The 23899-nt window shown below is 39.9% G+C and overlaps 1 protein-coding gene across 1 annotated transcript in view; it reads right to left on the reverse strand.

Annotated features, from left to right (window-relative positions):
- The window catches only part of nek11 (NIMA-related kinase 11), a 44497-nt gene extending 24044 nt beyond the window's left edge, over positions 1–20453 (reverse strand). Inside the window, exons 1-8 of the mRNA XM_059340135.1 lie at positions 20411–20453; positions 18760–18933; positions 10317–10482; positions 3297–3415; positions 2885–2949; positions 2661–2787; positions 1466–1615; positions 506–584 (exon numbers count right to left, since the gene is read on the reverse strand). Coding sequence (XP_059196118.1) covers positions 506–584; positions 1466–1615; positions 2661–2787; positions 2885–2949; positions 3297–3415; positions 10317–10482; positions 18760–18920 — 867 coding nt within the window. The 5' untranslated portion in view covers positions 18921–18933; positions 20411–20453. The remainder of the gene's footprint in view (positions 1–505; positions 585–1465; positions 1616–2660; positions 2788–2884; positions 2950–3296; positions 3416–10316; positions 10483–18759; positions 18934–20410) is intronic.
- Positions 20454–23899: the final 3446 nt, after the last annotated feature.

Genomic DNA, 23899 nt, shown 5'->3' on the forward strand with positions numbered 1-23899 from the left:
CAACTCCCAAAAAGCAAAAAAAAGAAACTAAAAAATGACCTAAAAAATGACCTAAAAACTGCGTAAAATTACCAAAAAATACATAAAATTACCAAAAATCACAGAGAAAGACCAAAAAAAGATGTAAAATGACATAATTTTCTCCACATATAGTACATATTGAGGTATTGTCCTGTCCATTTAATGTTTTTAACAGGATCTGGTTCATTTTAAATGACACATGAAGAATAAAGAGATTCTGACACTAATATCAACATTTAACACAAGTAACAGTCACTTTTTATAGCTGATGATGCGTTCAAGGACCATCGGAAAGTTCAAACCCTCACAATTATGCCTGTGTTTACAGTTTCTATCAATGATAAAAGGAGCATTTCTGGTGATCTTTCAAAGAAAAATGTTTGTTTTGGCAACATTTATGACACTTGTGGGCACTTGGAAAAGTGATTATTTATAAATTATATTTCATATTTTTTCCAGTTCTCCAGTGTTTCCGTGTTCTGACCTTCATGTTGCGCTCCATGAACTGGGTCTTGAGGAGTTCTGCAGCCGACGCTCTGCTGGCTGGTTCTTTCTGCAGCATCCTGTATATATAATATAATATATAATATAATAATATATAATATATAATATATAATAATAAAACCATGTTAAATGTCTGGAAATCAGCTCTTAAATTAAACTTTATCAGATAGTCTTGTTGTTGTTATCAAACAAATGTACCTTTAGTTGTACCAGGTATTAAAATGAACAGGAAAGCAAAGAGAAAACAAGGGTGGTCTAATATATTTTTCCAAAAATAAACAAAATGACCTACAAAAGAGACACAGAATTATATTAAAAAAGACACAAAATGGCCTAAAATGCACAAAAATGACCCCCAAAATACCTAAAATGATTCAAAATGAGCTACAAAAAGACACAAAATGACATGAATAAAACCATGTTAAATGTCAGATATCAGCTCTATAATTAAACTCTTAACATATATTTTTGTTGTTATCATTATATTTGACCAAACAAATGAACCTTTCGTTGAACCAGACATTAAAAAGAACAAGAACCTGAAGAAAACAAGCAGGTCTGATCATATTTCCATGAATCTGAGCGGCCTGGAGACTCTTTATTCTGTCTAATATCTTTAATTATTGATGTCCTGAGGTTTGATATTCTGCAGGTCTGAGCTCAAGTTTTCAAAGTGAATCTTAATTTTTTTTCTTTGCATGTGAGAACTGATCAGACGCACTAATTACTGCAGACGGCTGAAGGGTCAACATGCTGCGTTCAAGTCCATGAAAATAATACGAGAGACGTGTTTCTGCTGCAGAGCGCCACACGATGAGGTTTGTGTTTCATATTAATAAGTGACAGTTGTCTGACTTAAAGCGTGTGTGTGTGTGTGTGTGTGTGTGTGTGTGTGTGTCTATGTGTGTGTGTGTGTGTGTGTGTGTGTGTGTGTGTGTACCTCTGCAGGACAGCGTCCAGCTCCTGGGAGTATCTGCGGGGCAGCGTGGGCGCCGTTCCCTCCACGATCCTCTTCACCACAGACAGGAAGCTGGGAGCCTGGAAGGCATGACTCAGGGAACACATCTGGTAGAGGAGGCAGCCCAGAGCCCTGCACACACACACACACACACACACACACACACACACATAGACACACACACATAGAGAGACACACACACACACAGACACACACACATAGACACACACACACACACATAGACACACACACACACAGACACACACACACACACACACACACACACACACACATAGACACACACACACACACACACACACACACATAGACACACATAGACACACACACACACACACACACACACAGACACAGACACACACACACACACACACATAGACACACATAGACACACACACACACACACACACACACACACAGACACACACATAGACACAGACACACACACACACACACACACACACACACACACAGACACACACACACACACACACACACACACAGACACACATAGACACACACACCTTATTCAAATGAATGTAACCATTTATCAATTAATGAATGTATACTTATTTTTTAATTAGCTTCTTTATTTGAATTATCACAATATTTTTAATTTTCCTCCCTATAATAATTTGCCTGCATTTATTTTTTCCTTTTTAAATTATATTTTTGATTTATTTATCTCAAATCATCATTTTCCTCAACTTCATCCTCCTCATCTTCGTCTTCATCTTCACCATCATCATCATCATCACCTCATCCTCATCTTCATTCTCCTCATTCTTATCATCCTCATGTTCATCCTCATTCCCATCATCCTCCTCATCCTCATTATCATCTTCATCATCCTCATCCTCGTCTTCATCTTCATCCTCATCACCTCGTCATCACCATCATCATCATCATCATCATCATCATCATCATTATGATCCTCATCACCACATCCTCCTCCTTCTAATCTTCATCCCTTCATCTCTAAATCATCCTCATCCACCAAAACCAAAACCACCATCATCATCGTCCTCCTCCTCCTCCTCTCTCCTCCTCTCTCCTCCTCCTCCTCCTCCTCCACCCCCTCCTCATCCTCCTCCTCCTCCTCCTCTCTCCTCCTCCTCTCTCTCCTCCTCCTCTTCCTCCTCCTCTTCCTCCTCCTCACCAGATATCAGACTTGTAGTCGTATCTCTGCTGTTTCAGTATTTCGGGGCTCATGTAGAACGGCGTCCCTGTGAAGGTGGAGGCCAGGTCACATGATCCAATCAGGAGGCAGGACACGCCCAGGTCACCTGGACACACACACACACACACACACACACACACAAACTGAGGTCAGAGGTACTCTGTGTGTGTGTGTGTGTGTGTGTGTGTGTGTGTGTGTCTCACCTATCTTCACCAGGTTCCTCTTCAGGAACACGTTCTTGGCCTTCAGGTCTCTGTGGAGGATTCTCCTGCGGAGAGCAGCGCAGCAGTCAAGGAAACGGGATACAAAACCATCAGATTCACTTATTTATCTGCCTGTTTATTGATCGATCGATCTATCAATCAATTGATCGATCGTGTGACGTGAGTTGCTGCTGCAGCTTCCTGCTCAATAACTCTACTGACCGGCTGACCTTTGACCTCCAAACAAGCTAATTATCATAATTATCCACAGAACGTTAAATATGCAGCGAGAAGCAGACAGGAAAGAAGAAAAGCTGGAGGAGAGGAAGAGGAAGAGGAAGGAAGAGGAAGAGGAGGAGGAAGAGGAAGAGGAAGAGGAAGGATGCGTGTTGCCATGGCGACCGTGTCTCACCTCTGGTGCATGTAGTGGAGGCCGAGCAGCAGCTGGATCAGCCAATCAACGACCTGCTCCTCAGGGAGGCTCCGCCCACCCCGACGCACCTCCTCCAGCCTACAGTCCAGGTCCCCGTCCTGGAGGACAGCATCTTCATCATCATCATCATCATCTTCATCATCGTCATCATCATCCTTTATCATCATCATCATCCTTTATCATCATCATCATTATCCTCATCATTATCCTCATCATCATCTTCATCCTCATCATCCTCATCATCCTCATCACCCTCATCTTCATCTTCATCTTCACCATCATCATCCTCATCATCATCTTCACCATCCTCATCCTCATCTTAATCCTCATCCTCATCTTCATCTTCATCTTCATCCTCATCCTCATCATCCTCCAGAGTCAGACTGAAACATCTACCAACCAATCAGAAGGCAGCTAGCTGTCAATCATGACATCAGCCCACTTTATAGAATCAATAACTCATTGAATCCAAACTGATCAGAAACATTTATTACTTTGTTGTTTGTTGTTGAACCGTGTGTTTGTGTCAACAGCCGGCTGAGTTCCAACATAAACGTTCCCGTCCTGCTGCTACAACACCAGTTACTGCACCATTCATCTAGAGCAGGTCGGCAACCTCCTGAGCAGGTCGGCAACCTCTAGAGCGGGTCGGCAACCTCCTGAGCAGGTCGGCAACCTCTAGAGCAGGTCGGCAACCTCCTGAGCAGGTCAGCAACCTCCTGAGCAGGTCGGCAACCTCTAGAGCAGGTCGGCAACCTCCAGAGCAGGTCGGCAACCTCTAGAGCAGGTCGGCAACCTCCTGAGCAGGTCAGCAACCTCCTGAGCAGGTCGGCAACCTCTAGAGCAGGTCGGCAACCTCCAGAGCAGGTCGGCAACCTCCTGAGCAGGTCGGCAACCTCCTGAGCAGGTCGGCAACCTCTGGTGCAGGTCGGCAACCTCCTGAGCAGGTCGGCAACTTCTAGAGCAGGTCGGCAAGCTCCTGAGCAGGTCGGCAACCTCTGGTGCAGGTCGGCAACCTCTAGAGCAGGTCGGTAACCTCCTGAGCAGGTCGGCAACCTCCTGAGCAGGTCGGCAACCTCTAGAGCAGGTCGGCAACCTCCTGAGGAGGTTGGTAACCTCTAGAGCAGGTCGGCAACCTCCTGAGCAGGTCGGCAACCTCTAGAGCAGGTTGGCAACCTCCTGAGCAGGTCGGCAACCTCTAGAGCAGGTCGGTAACCTCCTGAGCAGGTCGGCAACCTCCTGAGCAGGTCGGCAACCTCTAGAGCAGGTCGGCAACCTCCTGAGGAGGTCGGTAACCTCTAGAGCAGGTCGGCAACCTCCTGAGCAGGTCGGCAACCTCTAGAGCAGGTTGGCAACCTCCTGAGAAGGTCGGTAATCTCTAGAGCAGGTCGGCAACCTCCTGAGCAGGTTGGCAACCTTATTTAGACAGATAGATAGATTGATGTATACAGTCATAGAAAAGATTATTATTCCTCCTTGTTTTCTTCAGTTTCTTGTTCATTTTAATGTCTGGTTCAACTAAAGGTTCATTAGTTTGGACAAATATAATGATAATAGGAATAGGAATAGGAATAGGTCTTTATTTGTCATTGTCACATGTACAACGAAATTCAAAGTGCTCTCCAGTAAGTGCAACATTTAAGAGTTTCTAAAAATATAAATATAAAAAGAAAAAAATATGTACAATTCAAAATACCCAGTTTAGACAAACACATAAACACACCCAGACATACATGCATAGTCGCACAGGAAAAAAACAACAACAAACAAACAGCATGAACACACAGTCGAGACAACAACAGTACAGAACATATCTCAAATGTGTTGAGCCATCAATGTAAATGCAGTGCCAAAATTATCGTTTTTTTTCAGTATTGAGGGTGGTTATTGCAGTTGGATAAAAGCTGTGTTTGAGTCTGTTAGTCCTTGTGTTGAGTGATCTGTACCTTCTGCCTGAGGGCAACAGTTCAAACAGTGAGTGACCGGGATGGTGTGTGTCCTTAATAATGTTCTGGGCTTTTTTGAGGCAGCGGGAACTGTGTAGTTCTTCCAGTGTGGGGAGAGGGCAGCCGACAGTCTTTTGGGCGGTGTTGATGACCCTCTGGAGCGCTTTTCTCTGAGCCGCTGTGCAGCTGGAGTACCATATGCCCATGCAGTATGTGAGGATGCTCTCGATGGAGGCACGGTAAAAGGACACCAGCAGACTTTGTGTGATGTTATTCCTCCTGAGTATTCTCAGAAAGTACAGCCTCTGCTGGGCCTTTTTCAACAGCTCAGAGGTGTTCACGCTCCAGGATAGGCTGTCTTCTATGCGGACTCCAAGAAAGCGGAAGTCTGCAACCCTCTCCACACAGTCCCCGTTGATGAATAATGGTGTGATCTCTGTTTTCTTTCTCCTGAAGTCTATGATGAGTTCTTTGGTCTTTGAGGTGTTGAGGAGCAGGTTGTTAGCCTTGCACCATGTTGACAGCTGCCCCACCTCCTCTCTGTAAGCAGCCTCGTCTCCCCCTCTGGAGATGAGCCCCACCACTGTGGTGTCGTCCGCGAACTTCACCATGGTGTTACTGTGATGGGCAGGGGAGCAGTCGTGTGTGTAGAGGGAATAGAGTAAGGGACTCAGCACACAGCCCTGGGGGGAGCCGGTACTGAGGCTTAGGGCCGTGGATGTATGGTGGCCTACTCTAACCCTCTGTCTGCGATCTGAGAGAAAGCTATAGATCCACGTGCAGGTGTTGTGTGGCAGCCCCAGGTCCCCCAGCTTGACCACCAGTTTGTGAGGGAGGATGGTGTTGAATGCAGAGCTATAATCCACAAAGAGCATTCGCACATAGCTCCCCTGCTGCTCCAGATGGGATAATGCAGTGTGGAGTGCTATGGCTATAGCGTCCTCTGTGGATCGATTCTCTCTGTAGGCAAACTGATGGGGGTCAAGGCTGCGGGGCAGGGCTGCTGTGATGTGACTACGGACCAGTTTCTCAAAACATTTCATCACCACTGGCGTGAGTGCCACTGGCCGGTAGTCGTTGAGTCCAGAGATGTGGGGTTTCTTGGGTAGGGGGACTATAGTTGAGGATTTCAGGCATGGTGGGACAGTGGACTGTGCCAGAGACTGGTTGAAGATCTTTGTAAAGATTCCAGCCAGCTGATTAGCACAGTCCTTCAGCACGCGTCCAGGGACGCCATCAGGACCAGTAGCCTTCCTCGGGTTGACAGCCCTCAGCGCGCGCCTCACCTCATATTCCTCAATACTGAGGTTTATGCTGCTGTTGGCTGTGTGGTGGTGTAGTGGTGCCATCTCTGGTGCTGTGACCTCAAAACGGGCAAAGAAGATGTTCAGCTGCTCTGCCAGTTCAGGGTCACCTTCAGCGGCTCCAAGGTTGGTCCTGTAGTTGGTTAGGTGCTGAATTCCCTGCCACACCTGCCTGCTGTTGTTACTGCTCAGGTGGTCCTCTATCCTCCTCCTGTAGTCTGCCTTGGCCTCTCTGATGCCCCTCTTCAGGTTGGCTCGGGCTGTGCTGTAGAGGTCTTTGTTGCCGGACCTCCAGGCGGTGTTCCTCTCTCTCAGCAGCTGCTGGACCCCCCGTGTCATCCAGGGCTTCTCATTGGGGTAGACCCGGACGCGCTTGTCCACTGTGACAGCGTCCATGCAGTGCTTAATGTAGCACAGAACACTGTCTGTGAGCACTTCCAGGTCCTGATGTTCAAAGACCCCCCAGTCAGTCCTCTCAAAGCAGTCCTGTAGCTGCTGGGAGGCACCCTCTGGCCATGCGGCCACAGTCTTTGTGGTGATGGGAGCAGTTTTCCTGAGGGGGGCATATGCAGGGATTAGAAGCAAGGACAGGTGATCAGACTGGCCCAGGTGTGGCAGTGGTCTGGCCTTGTAGCCTAGTTTGATGTTGGAGTAAACCTTGTCCAGGATGTTATCTCCCCTAGTGGCACACTTAACATGCTGATGGAATTTAGGGAGTGCTGTCTTCAAGTTTGCATGGTTAAAATCACCTGCTATTATATGCACAGCATCAGGATACGTGCTCTGTTTGTTAGTGATGTTGGCATATAAAAGTCCGATAGCCGCGCTAGCATTAGCGTCCGGTGGTATGTAAACAGCTGTAACCATGACAACAGTAAACTCTCTTGGGAGATAGATGGGCCTGCATTTGACAGTCAGACTTTCCAAGTCCGGAGAGCAGTGACTATCCACAGTCACAGCGTTGGTACACCAGCTACTGTTCACGTACACACAGAGCCCCCCTCCTCTGCTCTTACCGGAGTCAGCTGTTCTGTCATGGCGCTGTGTGTTGTAGCCTGCTAGCTCGATTACAGAGTCCGGAATAGATTGGTGTAGCCACGTCTCTGTGATGATCAGAATGCACGCGTCCTTCGAGATGTTGTTTGCTGCAGTCTGTAGTCTTAGCTCGTCCATTTTGTTCGCAAGGGATCTTGCATTCGTGAGAAACAGGCTGGGAAGCGGTGGTCTGAGTGGCTGCCTCCGTAGCCTGGTTAGCACGCCAGCCCTGCAGCCTCGCTTCTGCCTCCTTTCCCGACGCCGCCTGCGCCTCCTCCCTGCTGGGATGATAATCCACGGAGAGCCGGGGTTCCTTGCTAGCTCCTTCGGAATCCTGTGTGTTTTAAGGAACTCTCTTGTGACTTGTTGTTCCTGGCAAAGTCCGATCTTAAGGAGATCATGCCTGTTGTAGGTGTTATCCGCCCGACATAACGTACACAAAACCAAACATGTCACGTACATACACATCAATACATAGCACCGACTGCTAGAGCACTCAGCCGCTGCAACTGTGTGCGCCGCCATCATCATTCCAATCAGTTCAATCAGTTTACAAACCGAACAACAGAAATATAAGAGTTTAATTTAAGAGCTGATATCAGACATTTAACATGGTTTTATTGATAATGATGTTGGTTATGATCAATGAAACCATGTTAAATGTCTGCTGGGAACATTTACCTCACATTCTTTGGTCACTTTGTGTCTTTTTTGTCATTTTGTTTCTTTTTCTTGGTTAATTTGCGTCTTTTTGCCATTTTGTGGCTTTTTAAAAAAACATTTTTACATTTATTTTCGGTCATTTTGTGTCTTTTTGGTCATTTTGTTTCTTTTTCTTGGTAATTTTGTGTCATTTTTACATCTATTTTTGGTCATTTTGTGTTGACTAGACTAGAGGGTTTTTTTGGGTTTTTTTTGTTTCAACATATAAACATTAAAACAGAGAAAACGAAGGCTGGTCCAGCTGAGATTCAGTTTTGTTTCTCTGGTTTTCCACGAATAAAACTCATGCACGTTTTTTTTTATGAGCCGCCTGGATTTCTCCTTTAATAAGCTGCAGTGAACCCCACGAGTCCTCCAGCGCTCTGCAGGGGATTGTGGGTAATGGTCTGACTAGAAACAATAGCTGTGAGGGTCTCTGAGAGCATGAGCCCTTTGATTGGACAGAGTGTGTGTGTGTGTGTGTGTGTGTGTGTGTGTGTGTGTGTGTGTGTGTGCAGAGCATTTTTAGCCTCTTTTTTAAAAAATCAAAGTGAAAAGTGTCTGTTTTTGGTTTCAGGTGCGTCCCTGCAGCAGCTTCCTGTTTGTATTTATTCAGAGGAACAAACGTAATAAAGGAAGAGAAGAAGAAGCGTTGGAGCAGTGAGAGCTGAGGCCCGAGGCGGGAGGAGGAGCTGCAGGAGGAGCAGCAGGAGGAGCAGCAGAAACCACCAGGAGGAGACTCATTACTGGGAGGAGACACAGAGAGGACACTTCAGCTCTCACATTATTATTGCTTCATTTTCTCTTTCGCCTCTCGCTCACAGCTCAATGATCCTCAACTCTCTCTGCTCCTGCTGCAGCTCTGATCAATCAATAAAACATGATCAATATCAGATATCAGCTGCTCCGCTGGGAACATTTACCTCACAGTCTTTGGTCACTTTGGGTCTTTTTTGTCATTTTGTTTCTTTTTCTTGCTAATTTTGTGTCATTTTTTAAATCTATTTTTGGTCATTTTGATTTTGTTTTTATGAGTTGTAGTTGTTTTGTACAATAAGTTGTTTTGTCCAATAAGGTCACAATAAATGTTGCCTGATTGTCAATTTTTTAAATGAATAAATTTGTGACTTTTTTCTCATAAATTCGTCACTTTTTTTCTTGTAAATTTGAGATGTATTAAATTCATTTTAGTTTTTATTAGTTTTGGTTTAGTTTTTATTAGTTTTAGTTCATTTTTATTAGTTTTATTAAGTCATAAAACCAGATACCAGGGTATTTTTGTGTCTTTTTTCTCATTTTGTTTCTTTTTCTTGCTAATTTTGTGTCATTTTTAGTCTTTTTGGTCATTTTGATATATGTTGAAGTTTAGTTTTTATTAGCTGTAGTTGTTTTGTAATGGGGTATCTGTTGGGTGCCAGATTCAATAAGGACACAATAAATGTTGCCTGATTGTCAATTTTTTAAATAAATGAATTTGTCTCTTTTTTCTTGTAAATTTGAAAAAAAAAATCCCGTAAATTTGTCACTTTTTTCTCATAAATCCGTTACTTTTTTCTTATAAATTTGTCACTTTTTCCGTGTAAATTCGTCCCTTTTTTTCTCGTAAATTTGAGATTTTTTAAAATTCATTTTAGTTTTTATTAGTTTTGGTTTAGTTTTCATTAGTTTTAGTTTAGTTTTTATTAGTTTTGGTTTAGTTTTTATTTGTTTTAGTTTAGTTTTTATTGGTTTTAGTTTAGTTTTTATTAGTTTTGGTTTAGTTTTTATTAGTTTTAGTTTAGTTTTTATAAGTTTTGGTTTAGTTTTCATTAGTTTTAGTTTAGTTTAGTTTTTATTAGTTTTAGTTTAGTTTTTATTAGTTTTGGTTTAGTTTTCATTAGTTTTAGTTTAGTTTTTATTAGTTTTAGTTCGTTTTTATTAGTTTTATAAGTTTATTAAGTCATAAAACCAGATAGATGAAATAGATTTCACATCAACCAAAAAGGTTTACGTATGAAAAAAGTTGACTTTACCTGGCAGAACTCAGTGAGGATGCAGAAGGCGTCTCCCTCCAGGAAGGAGAGGTGGAAGGAGAGGATGGCCGGGTGCTGCAGGCTGGACAGCAGCTGGGCCTCCTGCACCGCTCTAACTGTCTCGTCAGGACGCAGGTCACCTACCGGGACCTGCTTCAGCACCTTCCTGCACAGGTCACAGGTCACAGGTCACAGCTCACAGCTCACAGGTCATAGGTCACAGCTCACAGCTCACAGCTCACAGGTCATAGGTCACAGGTCACAGGTCACAGGTCACAGGTCACAGCTCACAGGTCACAGGTCACAGCTCACAGCTCACAGGTCATAGGTCACAGGTCACAGGTCACAGCTCACAGGTCACAGGTCACAGGTCATAGGTCACAGGTCACAGCTCATAGGTCACAGCTCACAGGTCACAGGTCACAGCTCACAGGTCACAGCTCACAGGTCACAGGTCACAGCTCACAGGTCACAGGTCACAGCTCACAGCTCACAGGTCACAGCTCACAGGTCACAGCTCACAGGTCATAGGTCACAGGTCACAGCTCATAGGTCACAGGTCACAGGTCACAGGGAGACTTTCTCTCTATATAACCACTATATAATAGACTGATGGAGCAGCTACACTGTAAAAAATGTCTGTAGATTTTAGGGTGAAAAACTGCTAAACCATGACAGTAAAAGACGTAAAATGATAAATGAGTTAATTCAGTTTCAGTAACAATGAAACACTGTAAATGTTTATATCAGACAAAACAGGATTTTTTTACACATTTAAAAAAAAAAAAAACATGACTCCACTGTAAAACACACTGGCACTGTGTTTGTAGCAAAAAATATACTGTAATACATGTAATTTAGTTTTTTTGTCATTTTGTTTCTTTTTTTTTTCAATAGTTTTGTCTCTTTTTTGGTAATTCTGTTTCTTTTTGGGTATTTGGTAGTTTCTTTGTTAAGTAATTTATTATTATTTATTTCCTGGTCCTGGTCCTGGTCCTGGTTCTGGTCCTGGTCCTGGTCCTGGTTCTGGTCCTGGTCCTGGTTCTGGTCCTGGTCCTGGTCCTGGTTCTGGTCCTGGTTCTGGTCCTGGTTCTGGGCTCAGAGCAGCTTTGTGTTTTGTCTTTAATCAGCCTTCAGAAGCCTCGTACTTTAGTTGCATAGCAACAGAGACTCCAGAGCCTCTGATGCTGAGGATGAATCTGACTACATTACCCAGCATCCTCTGGGCTTCAACAGACAATCAGCTGTTTCCTGTTTGACCTTTGACCCAGAGGAGAAAAAGTTCTGCTGGGTGTCGAGTTATGTTGTTGTTGTTGTTGTTGTTCATGTTTACAGAGATAATCCACAGGAACCAGCGGAGGGAGAAGTAATCAGATTACTTTACTGCAGTAAAAGTCAAAACTTACTGAAGTAAAAGTACAAAAGTATCACAGTGTACGTAAAGTATCAAAGTAAAAGTACTCGTTATTAATTTATCTGAAAGGTTTTCAGGTCTTACTGCAATTTTTTTGACTTTTTTTAAAATATTTTTAGATGCTCAACATTTATTGTTCAAGGTTTCAGTCTTTCATTTATTTTGGATTTTTATTTATTTGTTTTGTAAAAAATATTTAGGATAGGGCTGGGCGATATGGACCAAAATATCATATATCATATCCTGATATATTTAGGCTGAATATCAATATACGATATATCCTTATATTTATATATCATAAAGTGAGAGCAAATGTTTGTTTATTTAAGTGAACATAAATACTGTAGAACAGGAGATCCTTTTTTTTATGAAAGCTCCATAAAGTGCACATTTAAATAAAAAAATATCTTAAATATGATAGCCTGTGAAATAAAATAGGCCAATCTCTTTCTGAAATAAATATATTTATATGAGAAAAGAATAAGGAACATTACAAAAGAACTAAATATGACAAACCCTAGTAAGGGCAGCATTTATATAGAAAGAGAATTAACTATATTGATATATGTGATATGATCTAATTCCATATCAGATTTTGAAATATATCGATGTATCGCCCAGCCCTAATTTAGGACACTATTAATATAAAAGATTAATATATCTTAAAATATCTAATAATATATATATATATATATAGATATATATATATACATATAGAGCCCTAATTTAGGACTATATTATTCTAAAAGATAAAAGATTAATATATCTTTAAATATCTAATAATATATACATATTTTTTAGGTGATTATGTTTTTTTTAATCAATTTATTTTAAGCTGATATGTTTATGTTATGAATTTATGTTTTTAGGTCTTGAATTTCTCTATATATCTTGTTTCAGCTGGAAAAGTCACTAAGCTGAAGCTGTTTTTTATGTTTCTGTCAGAATGTGAAGCAATTTTATATATGTAATATCAATATTCATTTTACTGCAACAGAAAGACTTTTACTGCAGGACTCTGATCTGAGCTGCAGGAAGAGAACGTCTGAGTGGAACAAGGAGGAGAACCACTGATGCTCGGTGGAGGAGGAGGAGCAGGAGGAGGCGTCAGGAGGAGGCGGCGGGTGTTTAGCGCTCTGCCCCGGAGCCCCGCCCCCACGCTGAGACCAAACAGGAAGTGCATAAATCAGCATCCCTGTGTCTGACAGGATGTGGAGCAGTGATCCATCACTCAGCAGCTCCACACCAACACCAGCTCATTAAACAGCTGGGGACTACTTTCAGCGGCGGATTAACACGGTCGGAGCCGGAGGAACTGATTATTGTTCTGAGAACTTACTTTAAGTTGTGAGTCCACACAGAGACAAGTGGGAACAATCACTCAGATCTGCCAACAGATTCCAGTAAATCTGTTCTGTTCTATCTGATGTTCACATGAGACCAGCAGGAAGTTCCTCTGAGATCCTCGAGGTGGAAACCAGACCAAAGGTCCTCTGGAGAAAAAAACATGATGCAGTTAATCACAGGGCAGCTGGATCCTCACAAGATCAGGGAAGAATCACGAGATCACACCAGAATCATGAGATCACACCAGAATCACAAAATCACACCAGAATCACAAAAATCGCGACAGAATCACAAAATTACGCCAGAATCACGAAATCATGCCAGAATCACAAAATCACAAAATCACGCCAGAATCATGAGATCACGCCAAATTTTTAAAAATCACGCCAGAATCACGAGATCGCAACAGAATCACAAAATCACGCCAGAATCACGAGATCGCAACAGAATCACAAAATTACGCCAGAGTCACGAAATCACGCCAGAATCATGAGATCACGCCAAATTTTTAAAAATCACGGCAGAATCACGAGATCACAACAGAATCACAAAATCACGCCAGAATCACAAGATCGCAACAGAATCACAAAATCGCGCCAGAATCACAAAAATCGCGCTAGAATATCAAAACTGCGCCAGAATCATGAGATCACACCAGAATCAAGAGATCACACCAGAATCAAGAGATCACGCCAGAATCATGAGATCACACCAGAATCAAGAGATCACACCAGAATCAAGAGATCACGCCAGAATCATGAGATCACACCAGAATCACAAAATGTTCTGAGAACTTATTTCAGGTTGTGAGTCCACACAGAGACTGGGAACAATCACATATCTACATTTACATTAAGTCATTCAGCAGACGATTTTATCCAAAGCTACTTTTAGAAAAAGGAAACAATCAAGGTCTCGGGTTAAACAAAAATCACTTTCAGAGACTTTAATGGTCGATAGTTACGTCATTGTGCATGTTTTTCATGCTGTGCTGAATCTGACGATGTTTTTCTTGAGTTTCTGAGGCGTTTCTGTAAAAACTTTTATGCACATTTTAAAAACGAGAGTCTTCAGAATGAAGAGAAAGTGAGGAAGCAGCAGGACTGAGACGCTCTGAGTCCGCTGAGCGAAGCACAAACAGTCCGTCCCCAGACTCCCAGCATGCTTTGCTCTCCTGGGTCCAGTCAGAGGCTAACAACAGAAAGTCCAGGTGTGATCAGCTGCTGCCTCCTTCATCCTCAGCTCCAGATCACCACGGGTCAAAGGTCAGATGTCTCCCAGGAGACCAGAACATTCAGAGTTCAGAAAGAAGAAACTTCTTCCTCCTTCATCAGATTATGAACGCGACAGTTAAAGAGCCGTCGACCTGATTTAGACTCTCCAACAGCTGAAATAACAAACAGTACACTGCTAACGGAAAGGATTCAAATATGGACAAAATAGCCGAAGACTCCATCGAGTTAATCTAGTCAGCCATCCTCTGGATGCTCCAGGTCTCTAGTCTGGATGCTCCAGGTCTCTAGTCTCTGAATGCTCCAGGTCTCTAGTCTGAATGCTCCAGGTCTCTAGTCTGGATGCTCCAGGTCTCTAGTCTGGATGCTCCAGGTCTCTAGTCTCTGAATGCTCCAGGTCTCTAGTCTGAATGCTCCAGGTCTCTAGTCTGGATGCTCCAGGTCTCTAGTCTGGATGCTCCAGGTCTCTAGTCTGAATGCTCCAGGTCTCTAGTCTGGATGCTCCAGGTCTCTAGTCTGAATGCTCCAGGTCTCTAGTCTGGATGCTCCAGGTCTCTAGTCTCTGAATGCTCCAGGTCTCTAGTCTGGATGCTCCAGGTCTCTAGTCTGGATGCTCCAGGTCTCTAGTCTGAATGCTCCAGGTCTCTAGTCTGGATGCTCCAGGTCTCTAGTCTGGATGCTCCAGGTCTCTAGTCTGAATGCTCCAGGTCTCTAGTCTGGATGCTCCAGGTCTCAGTTTCTTCTCTCTCACATCAGAAGTCGTGTTTCATTTTCTTCAATTTTCTCTTCATATTCTCTGTGACTGTTTATTTGTTTATTTGTTTATTTATTTGTTTACTGTGATGAAACTCGTCTACTGGCTGTTTGCACTTTAAAGTCACTTTGAACCTTTTTCTTTCTTTGTTCTATCCTGTAATGTTTATCTTTATATAGTGTTTGTTTCTACAGTATATTCATATTCTGTTATTGCAGACTTGGACTCTTGCCTGACTCTGAGAGATCTGCCAACAGATTCCACTGATTCTGTTCAAATGTCAATAAATCTGTTCTATCTGATGGAACCAGACCAAAGGTCCTCACAGGGCAGCTGGATCCTCACTAGATCAGGGAAGAATCACGTGATCACACCAGAATCTGAAAGATCCCGTCAGAGTCAGAAAAATCATACTAGAATCACAAAATCATACTAGACTCACAAAATCATACTAGAATCACAAAATAACACCAGAATCACAAAATCACACCAGAATCACAAAATCATATTAAAATCACGTCAGAATCACAAAATAACGCCAGAATCATGAGATCACATCAAAATCACACCAGAATCACAAAATAACGCCAGAATCACAAAATCACCAGAATCATGAGATCACGGCAGAATCACAAGATCACATCAGAATCACAAAATCACGCCGGAATCACAAAATCACACCAGAATCACACCAGAATCACAAAATCACGCCGGAATCACAAAATCACACCAGAATCATGAGATCACACCAGAATCACAAAATCATATTAAAATCACGTCAGAATCACAAAATAACGCCAGAATCATGAGATCACATCAAAATCACGTCAGAATCACAAAATAACGCCGGAATCACAAAATCACATCAGAATCACAAAATCACGCCGGAATCACAAAATCACACCAGAATCACAAAATCACACCAAAATCACGGCAGAATCACGACATCACGCTAGAATCACAAAATCATGCCAGAATGACGAAATCATGCAAGAATCACAAGAATCACGAGATCACAGGACAACAACTCCATCCTTCCTGACTCTCAGGAACTTTAAAAAGTTCTGCTTCCAGGATTTTCCCGCTGGCCCCTGATTGGTCGACTGAAATCTGAAAAACACCCAATAAATGTTGCCAGTTTCGGAGCTTTTCTTGCACCGTGCGATTCATCTGCACATCATTTTATTTTTGGAGTATTTTTAGGCAGAACACAAATATTACGTGGTGAAGAAACAAGTTTGATTTTTTGAGCTTTCACACTTTAAATAAAAGCAACAACCAATCAGGCTGTGTCGTTTTTCACTGCAACATATCAAATCTCTATAATCTCTATAATCCTGCAGCTCTGTGGAATCAGATCAATCAGAACAACTCAAACAGTCTTTGTGCAGAGGAAACAGTTAGAATGACAGAAATCAGAAAAACAAGTTGAATTTATCTGATAAATTCATTTTTTAAAAATGTGAATAAAACAGAATTTATATATAAACACTTTTCCAAGTGCCCACAAGTGTCCTGAATGTTGTAAAAACAGTTTTCTTCACATATTGAAGTATTGTTTCCAGCCTCTCCTGTCCTCTCCTCTCTGCTCTGTGTAAACAGATTTCCAGTGAATATCTGTGTCATGACCGACAAAATTACCAAAAAAGACCCACAATTTCCCAAAATTATCAAAAAAGAGACAAAATTACCAAGAAAATTTGCAGAATTACCAAAAAAGACACAAATTTACCAAGAAAAGTTGCAGAATTACCAAAAAAGACACAAAATTACCAAGAAAAGTTGCAGAATTACCAAAAAAGACACAAAATTACCAAGAAAAGTTGCAGAATTACCAAAAAATACATAAATTTACCAAGAAAAGTTGCAGAATTACCAAAAAAATACACAAATTTACCAAGAAAAGTTGCAGAATTACCAAAAAAGACACAAAATTTCCAGAAATTCCAAAAGAAAGACACAAATTATCAAAAAATACCTAAAAATGACCCAAAAAAACAGTTTTCACCACATATCGTACATATTCTCAGTATTGTCATGTTTCCAGCCTCTCCTGTCCTCTCCTCTCTGCTCTGTGTAAACAGCCTCTCCTGTCCTCTCCTCTCTGCTCTGTGTAAACAGCCTCTCCTGTCCTCTCCCCTCTGCTCTGTGTAAACAGCCTCTCCTGTTTGACTCCATCTGATTGATCAGTAGCAGCAGTTTGTTGGTTCACATTGTAATAAACTAGAAACTGAACCAGTCCCTCTGTATAACGGAGCCACAGCGCCCCCTGCTGCTGCAGCCGGTCACTGCAGCTACAACACATTAAAACAATAGACATCTATTAATAATAAAACAGAGGAAAATATAATAAAATGAATAAATAAAAAACGTTATTATTATTATTATTATTGTAGTCCCAGCTAGGCAAGAATCCTTGGCTTTCTTTTTTACTTTTTTACCCTTTTATTTGTCTTTTTATCTCTAACACTGTTTTGGATTGAGTTTATATTACTATTTTATTCTATTTTATTCTATTTTATCTTATTGTTTTTACTGTTTTTAGTATTTTATTGTTTTCATTGTTTTTATTGTTTTTATTTATACCTATTTGTGTATGATTTGTTCTATTTTAATAACTGTACAGCACTTTGGTCAACTGAGGTTGTTTTTAAATGTGCTCTATAAATAAACTTTGACTTGACTTGACTTATTACTATTATTATTATTATTATTATTATTATTATTATTATTACTATTATTATTATATATAATCACAAAACATTAAGACCACAGTATAAAATACAGTAAATATTTAAACAGCTAAAATAAAATAAATGAATGATTTGAAACAATAATAATGATTAATATTAGTTCAAACAGTATCTATGTTTCAATGCAGAATAAATGCTGAATCCACTGAGTTGTGCAATCTTTTTTTTTACTTTTGAGATGCAAAATGCATAATGTGTTATAACGTGACCAGTAAACATTTCTCATTGAACACTGTGTTTTAATGTTCAGGTCTAGTGTGTAATGATGCTCAGCAGTTTTTCCATTTTTACTACTTAGTTCAAGGTGTGAACACATTGTTTGGTTTAGAGAACAGCTGAAACTATTCTGAGGTGATGGGATGGTTTACTAAAGGAACCAGAGGTTTTGTGAATGAAGTGTGAGAAAAGAACAGGAGGATTAGAAAAATTTGTTTTAGCCGTTGAGAAAAACTGTAAATGTACTCAGTGACTTTGTTTCAGCGTCTCTGTTTGCAGTAAACAACGTGACTCTGTGTGGAGATTCTCAGAGTTCTGCTGCCATCTAGTGTCTCTGCAGAGAACAGCAGCCTGAGTCTTCTCCTCATTGACTCATACAGAAACAACACCTGCAGAACAGGAGTTAATACTTCCTGTTCTGTCGACAAAGAAAGAAAAATAGCAAAGAAAAATAACTATTTTTCCTGTTTAAGTCTTGGAATCTGAAATCTAATAAAGTGTGACTTCTGTTTTTCACTGTGAGCAGCTGATCATAACAACAACAATAATAAATGTTTTAGAACATTACAACACAAATGCTTTTTCTTCATGAACTCAAAACTTCCGTTTTTGTTGAAATAAAAGATGTAAAACTGCAAATATCAGCTGATGACCAAAGTTTCAGGGAAATTAGCTTTTGTGTGTGAAGTAAAGAATAATAATGAGTAATTTTGAGAGATTGACTCACAGCTGCTCTCCGTCTGAAGCTTTGGTGTCCTGAACCAGATAAACTGAACCAAAGCTCCCCCGGCCCAGAGCCTGCAGGATGCTGTATCGCTTAGCAACCAGGACGCCACCGCCACCAGGGGGCGGGGCCTGGGCCGACTCCACCTCCTGATACCTGGGCATCCTGTCGACTCACCTGAGGACAATAACAACAATAACAACAATAATCATGATAAATATTTTAGATATTAGATAGTCATAATAATAATAATAATAATAGTATAACATACTTGACTATAACTATTTTTGATCATAACAATATTAATAAAATATAAAATGTGAAATAAGAATAATTGCAATAATTATGAATATTTAAAATTTAAGATAACAACAATAATAAATTCTTAAAAAAGTAAATAATAATTATAAGAAGAAATATATAGAATAATATTAACAATAATAATAATAACAATAGTAATGTAACATAAAATAAAAATAAAAATTTAAAATGTGAAATAAAAATAATTATAATATTCATAAATAATCTTACAATTTAAGATAACAATAATACATTCTTAAAAAAAGGAAATAATAATTATAAGAAGAAAAATATAAGAATAATATTAACAACAATAATAATAATAACAATAGTAATATAAGATAAAATAAAAATAAAAATTTAAAATGTGAAATAAGAATAATTATAATATTCATAAATAATCTGACAATTTAAGATAACAATAATACATTCTTAAAAAAAGGAAATAATAATTATAAGAAGAAAAATATAAGAATAATATTAACAACAATAATAATAATAACAATAGTAATATAAGATAAAATAAAAATAAAAATTTAAAATGTGAAATAAGAATAATTATAATATTCATAAATAATCTTACAATTTAAGATAACAATAATACATTCTTAAAAAAAGGAAATAATAATTATAAGAAAAAAAATATAAGAATAATAATAACAATAATAATAATACATATTCACAATATAAATAGATGCAAAAATGAATAAATGGAGAAACAAAATGACAACAAATGACAGAAGATGAATACAAACAGAGGTAAACTGAAACATAAATCCCACTTTCTATCAGCTGTTCAACTCTCCACTAACTTTATTTTGGGTTAATTACTTTTATTTTGAAGGAATGGCCGGATCCTAAGGCTCATTGTCCGATAATGGAAGTAAAGTCTCTAAAGTAGATTTTACCGAGTTTTTTGGGCCATCGTTAAACCGGAAAATCAGCTCAATCAGCTGTTTGTGTCCGTTAATCAGCTGTTTGTTTCCGTTAATCAGCTGTTTGTTTCCGTTAATCAGCTGTTTGTGTCCGTTAATCAGCTGTTTGTTTCCGTTAATCAGCTGTTTGTTTCCGTTAATCAGCTGTTTGTGTTTGTTAATCAGCTGTTTGTTTCCGTTAATCAGCTGTTTGCGTCCGTTAATCAGCTGTTTGTTTGTTAATCAGCTGTTTCTGTTGTTAATTAGCTGTTTGTTTCCGTTAATCAGCTGTTTGTTTGTAAATCAGCTGATTTAATGATCAAAGTGACGACATAAAGAAATAAAAACGTGTCTGAGCAGAATAATCTCGCGATAATGAGACTTTAAATTAAGCAGTTTGTGTCAATAAACAAACAGGTGAGATCAGGGGTTTTGTTTACCTGCAGCAGACAGCAGGGAAGACTTCCGTGTTTGATCCAGTTTCCATGGAGACTGAAGAGGACACACCCCTCAGCTACACACACACACACACACACACACACACACACACACACACACACACACACACACACACACACACACACACACACACACACACACACACTGTTCCATATTAAATTTGGACATTCATCATTTAAATCAAAGCCTAAATGTGAAATTGTGCTTTTTACACAACTTTATTTTACTTTACAGATCACTTATTTTTCAAATTATTTTCCTTAATTTGAAAATTTTAATGTTTTGGTTTTTCGTTTAAATTGGTATTTTTGTGAGATAATTTCTTCTCTTCTGTTGGTATATGCCTTATTTTTGCTTTTTATGTTTTTTTGTTTTTGTAAAAGAACATCAATCAATGATCTCTTGAGTGTAAAAAAGAGGTAGAACAACATATGACCAAACTACATAAAACAACAAATTGTAAAATCAAAACAAAAAGAACAGTAAAAAGTCTGCAAGCAAAAGTTACAGAACACATAAAATAACAGTAAATAACAGTAAGTTATTTTACAGATTATTTAAAAATACAGATAATATGCAGTAAATATCTGCATTTCAAATAAATATATATATATATATATCTGTAGAGTAACCAAAGTCCTTGGGTTTCTATATAAATTTAAGTTATTATTACTGCGATATAACTGTTGACCTGCTGTCTCGCCCTAAAAATCCTGAGAACAGCACAGCATAGTTAAAATAACACATAATTCATCCTATTTTGTTAAATTGGTGTTTTTGCAATGGAAATCATTATTTGGTGGCTCTAATAAGTCTCAAATGTTAAAATATGTGATTTTCCAATGTAATCTGGTGGTTCCAACAACTCTTTTAAAGTTAAACCTTCAAAATAAGACAAACAGAGTTACACATATACTCACATTGTTAATTCAGCGAATCACTTTTTGTATCACTTTGCTTCTAATGCACAAGGTCATTTTAGACCCATGTGTGTAAACTTGATGTAATAATACAAAAACTATTTTTCTTCAGTTATTTAAACACACCGCAGCATGAAATAACACAGGAAATGAATGTGGGTCATTTTGGACCCATGTTGTGCATTAGAAGGTGTTTATATGTTGTGCATCAAAGGGTTAAAACAACTATTTCAGTGGTATTCACACTTCTATTAATAATGTCAGGTCTGTAAACACACACACACACACACACACACACACAAATATCTGTATTTCACTAGATGTAGTTTTTAGTCACTGAGACTCAAACGTTACTGTGACGTCATCGGTGCGCTGACAGAACCGGTCTGAACCAGTTTGATCCGGTCTGAACCAGTTTGATCCAGTCTGAACCAGTTTGATCCGGTCTGAACCGGCTCTGCTGGCAGGTTCTTCCTTCGTTGGGATCGTTTTGGGATCACTTCAGTTCTTCAAGTTGCCCAGAAATTAATACTTTATTAAAATGAAAGACATGTTAGTACTATTTTAGTGTTTTTAATCAAAGTTTTAACCAGTTTTAGCGGCTGTCGGAGCTACAGGCTCGTCAGGCCTGAAGCAGGCGGAGCTAACGTTAGCTCACATTAGCTGTGTGAAATCAGTTGATGGAATATTTCTATAATTTAGGTTAACAGGGAATAAAACCACCTGGTTGAGGATTTATGGTAATCTGCAGAAGGTAAATACATGTGTGTGTATTTTTAATACTGTATATATTTGATATAATTCGTAAAGGATGTGATGCTAATCGTGATTAGCGCGCTAGCATGCTAACGTCATTAGCACAGCTCTCAGTGTGGTAGCAGTCCATGGTTCTGTGTATTGGCAGTGTTTGGTGTTTTAAGCTAAAACCTGACGCTAAAACTGCATCTGTATGGTATAATATATTGAGACTTTGGATGATTAAAGTGACTGAGGAGACATTTATGTTGTTGTCAGATAAAACCAGAAGCTAAAACTACCTCTGTATGATAAAGTGTCTGAGCTCTGGTTGATTACTGTGACTGGAGATCATTCTGTGTTTAATGTTTTCTGATAAAATCGACTCTACAACACTGTAAATTATAATGACATGAGTGCAGTAGATAATAGTAAAATGCAGTATGAAATATACAGCAGAGCGTACAGAATTACATTGGAGAACAAAACAGAAGCGCAGTCAGATACGGAAAAGAAACATGGTAGAGTTTAGAAAAGAAACACAGTAAAGTACAGGACACGGTAAAATACAGGAACGCTGCAGAAGATAAAACTGTAGTAGAGTTCAGTAAAGACGCGTTACAGGTAAAAATGTTTACATTTACATTCAGGAGCCGAATTTAATTGTTTGTAGTGAATATGTATTAACACTGGTCACCTTCAGACTATACAGCTTATTTCCTCTGTTTAAGGTAATTGCCATGTGTGATTGGGGAGTGGGACTTGGTGTATGTAATAGGACAAAAGCCAATAATTTTATATTCCGCACCCTATATCGGGGGTAGGGGGGTGTTCGCACGTCATTTAGGGATGCTTGCGGCAGAGATAGCCAGGCGGCGGCGGGGCGAGGTTCCGGCATTTGGCAGGGGCATTACAGCGATAGTGGGGAACATACATTTATCTGCTCTCCAGGAAGTGTTGGTGCTGTTTGTGGAGACGCCTGCCTGAAGCCAAAGCTCCGACCCCGAGGGACGGTCTCCAACTCTGAGAGAGGTAGGTATAATTCAATACTTTCAGTCTTGTCTTAGTTTATTGTTAGATGTGTTGTGTTGTGTTATATGTACCTTTAAAGACCAGCTCAGAGTCTAGTAGGCTACCAGGTGGGGGGGCAGCTGAGGGAGCTACAGATCCTCCAAACATGAACATGGGAACCTTTAAAGCATGTGTTGTTCGCTGAGTTATTAAACTTGCAGTAATATCTGTGTGCAGTGTCCTACGGGGATGGAATCAATGAGGGGGATTAGGCTTGTAGTGCCCATATAGGTGTGTGGTCCCTGGGAGGGATATGACTGTGTTCTCATCCTGTACCAAGGACTCTGTGCTGCCTATGAATACTAATAAAGCATTTGTCTATGTGGGCGTGTATAAATTATTTCAGATTATTTGTGTCCTAAAACTGTCTATTCCTGCTATGGAAAAGTAATCTGTTGTATGTTTATCTTCCTGTAAGACCAACATTTGAGAATGTGACTACTCTAAGTACAGGTAACAGGTTTCTGTTTACAATAACAACACGCACTTGGCCAATTAATGGTAAAAGGGAGGGACACTTGCAGTGAAAGTATGAAGTCAAACTGCCCAGACTGCTTTTTACACACAACCGAGCAGGAGGAATAAAACAGGCTGTCTCAGGTACAGAAAAGCAGAATAGAAAATACACACAGTTTTCAGTAAACTGATGTTAACTTTACCTGGTTTACCTTTCAGATTGAGAAGATGGATGATCTAGAATACGAGAAGGACAGGGCAGAGTCTCCAGTACCCAGCTGTCTGTCT

Source organism: Centropristis striata, chromosome 8 (genome assembly GCF_030273125.1).
Source record: "Centropristis striata isolate RG_2023a ecotype Rhode Island chromosome 8, C.striata_1.0, whole genome shotgun sequence".
In the NCBI taxonomy this organism is placed as follows: domain Eukaryota; kingdom Metazoa; phylum Chordata; class Actinopteri; order Perciformes; family Serranidae; genus Centropristis; species Centropristis striata.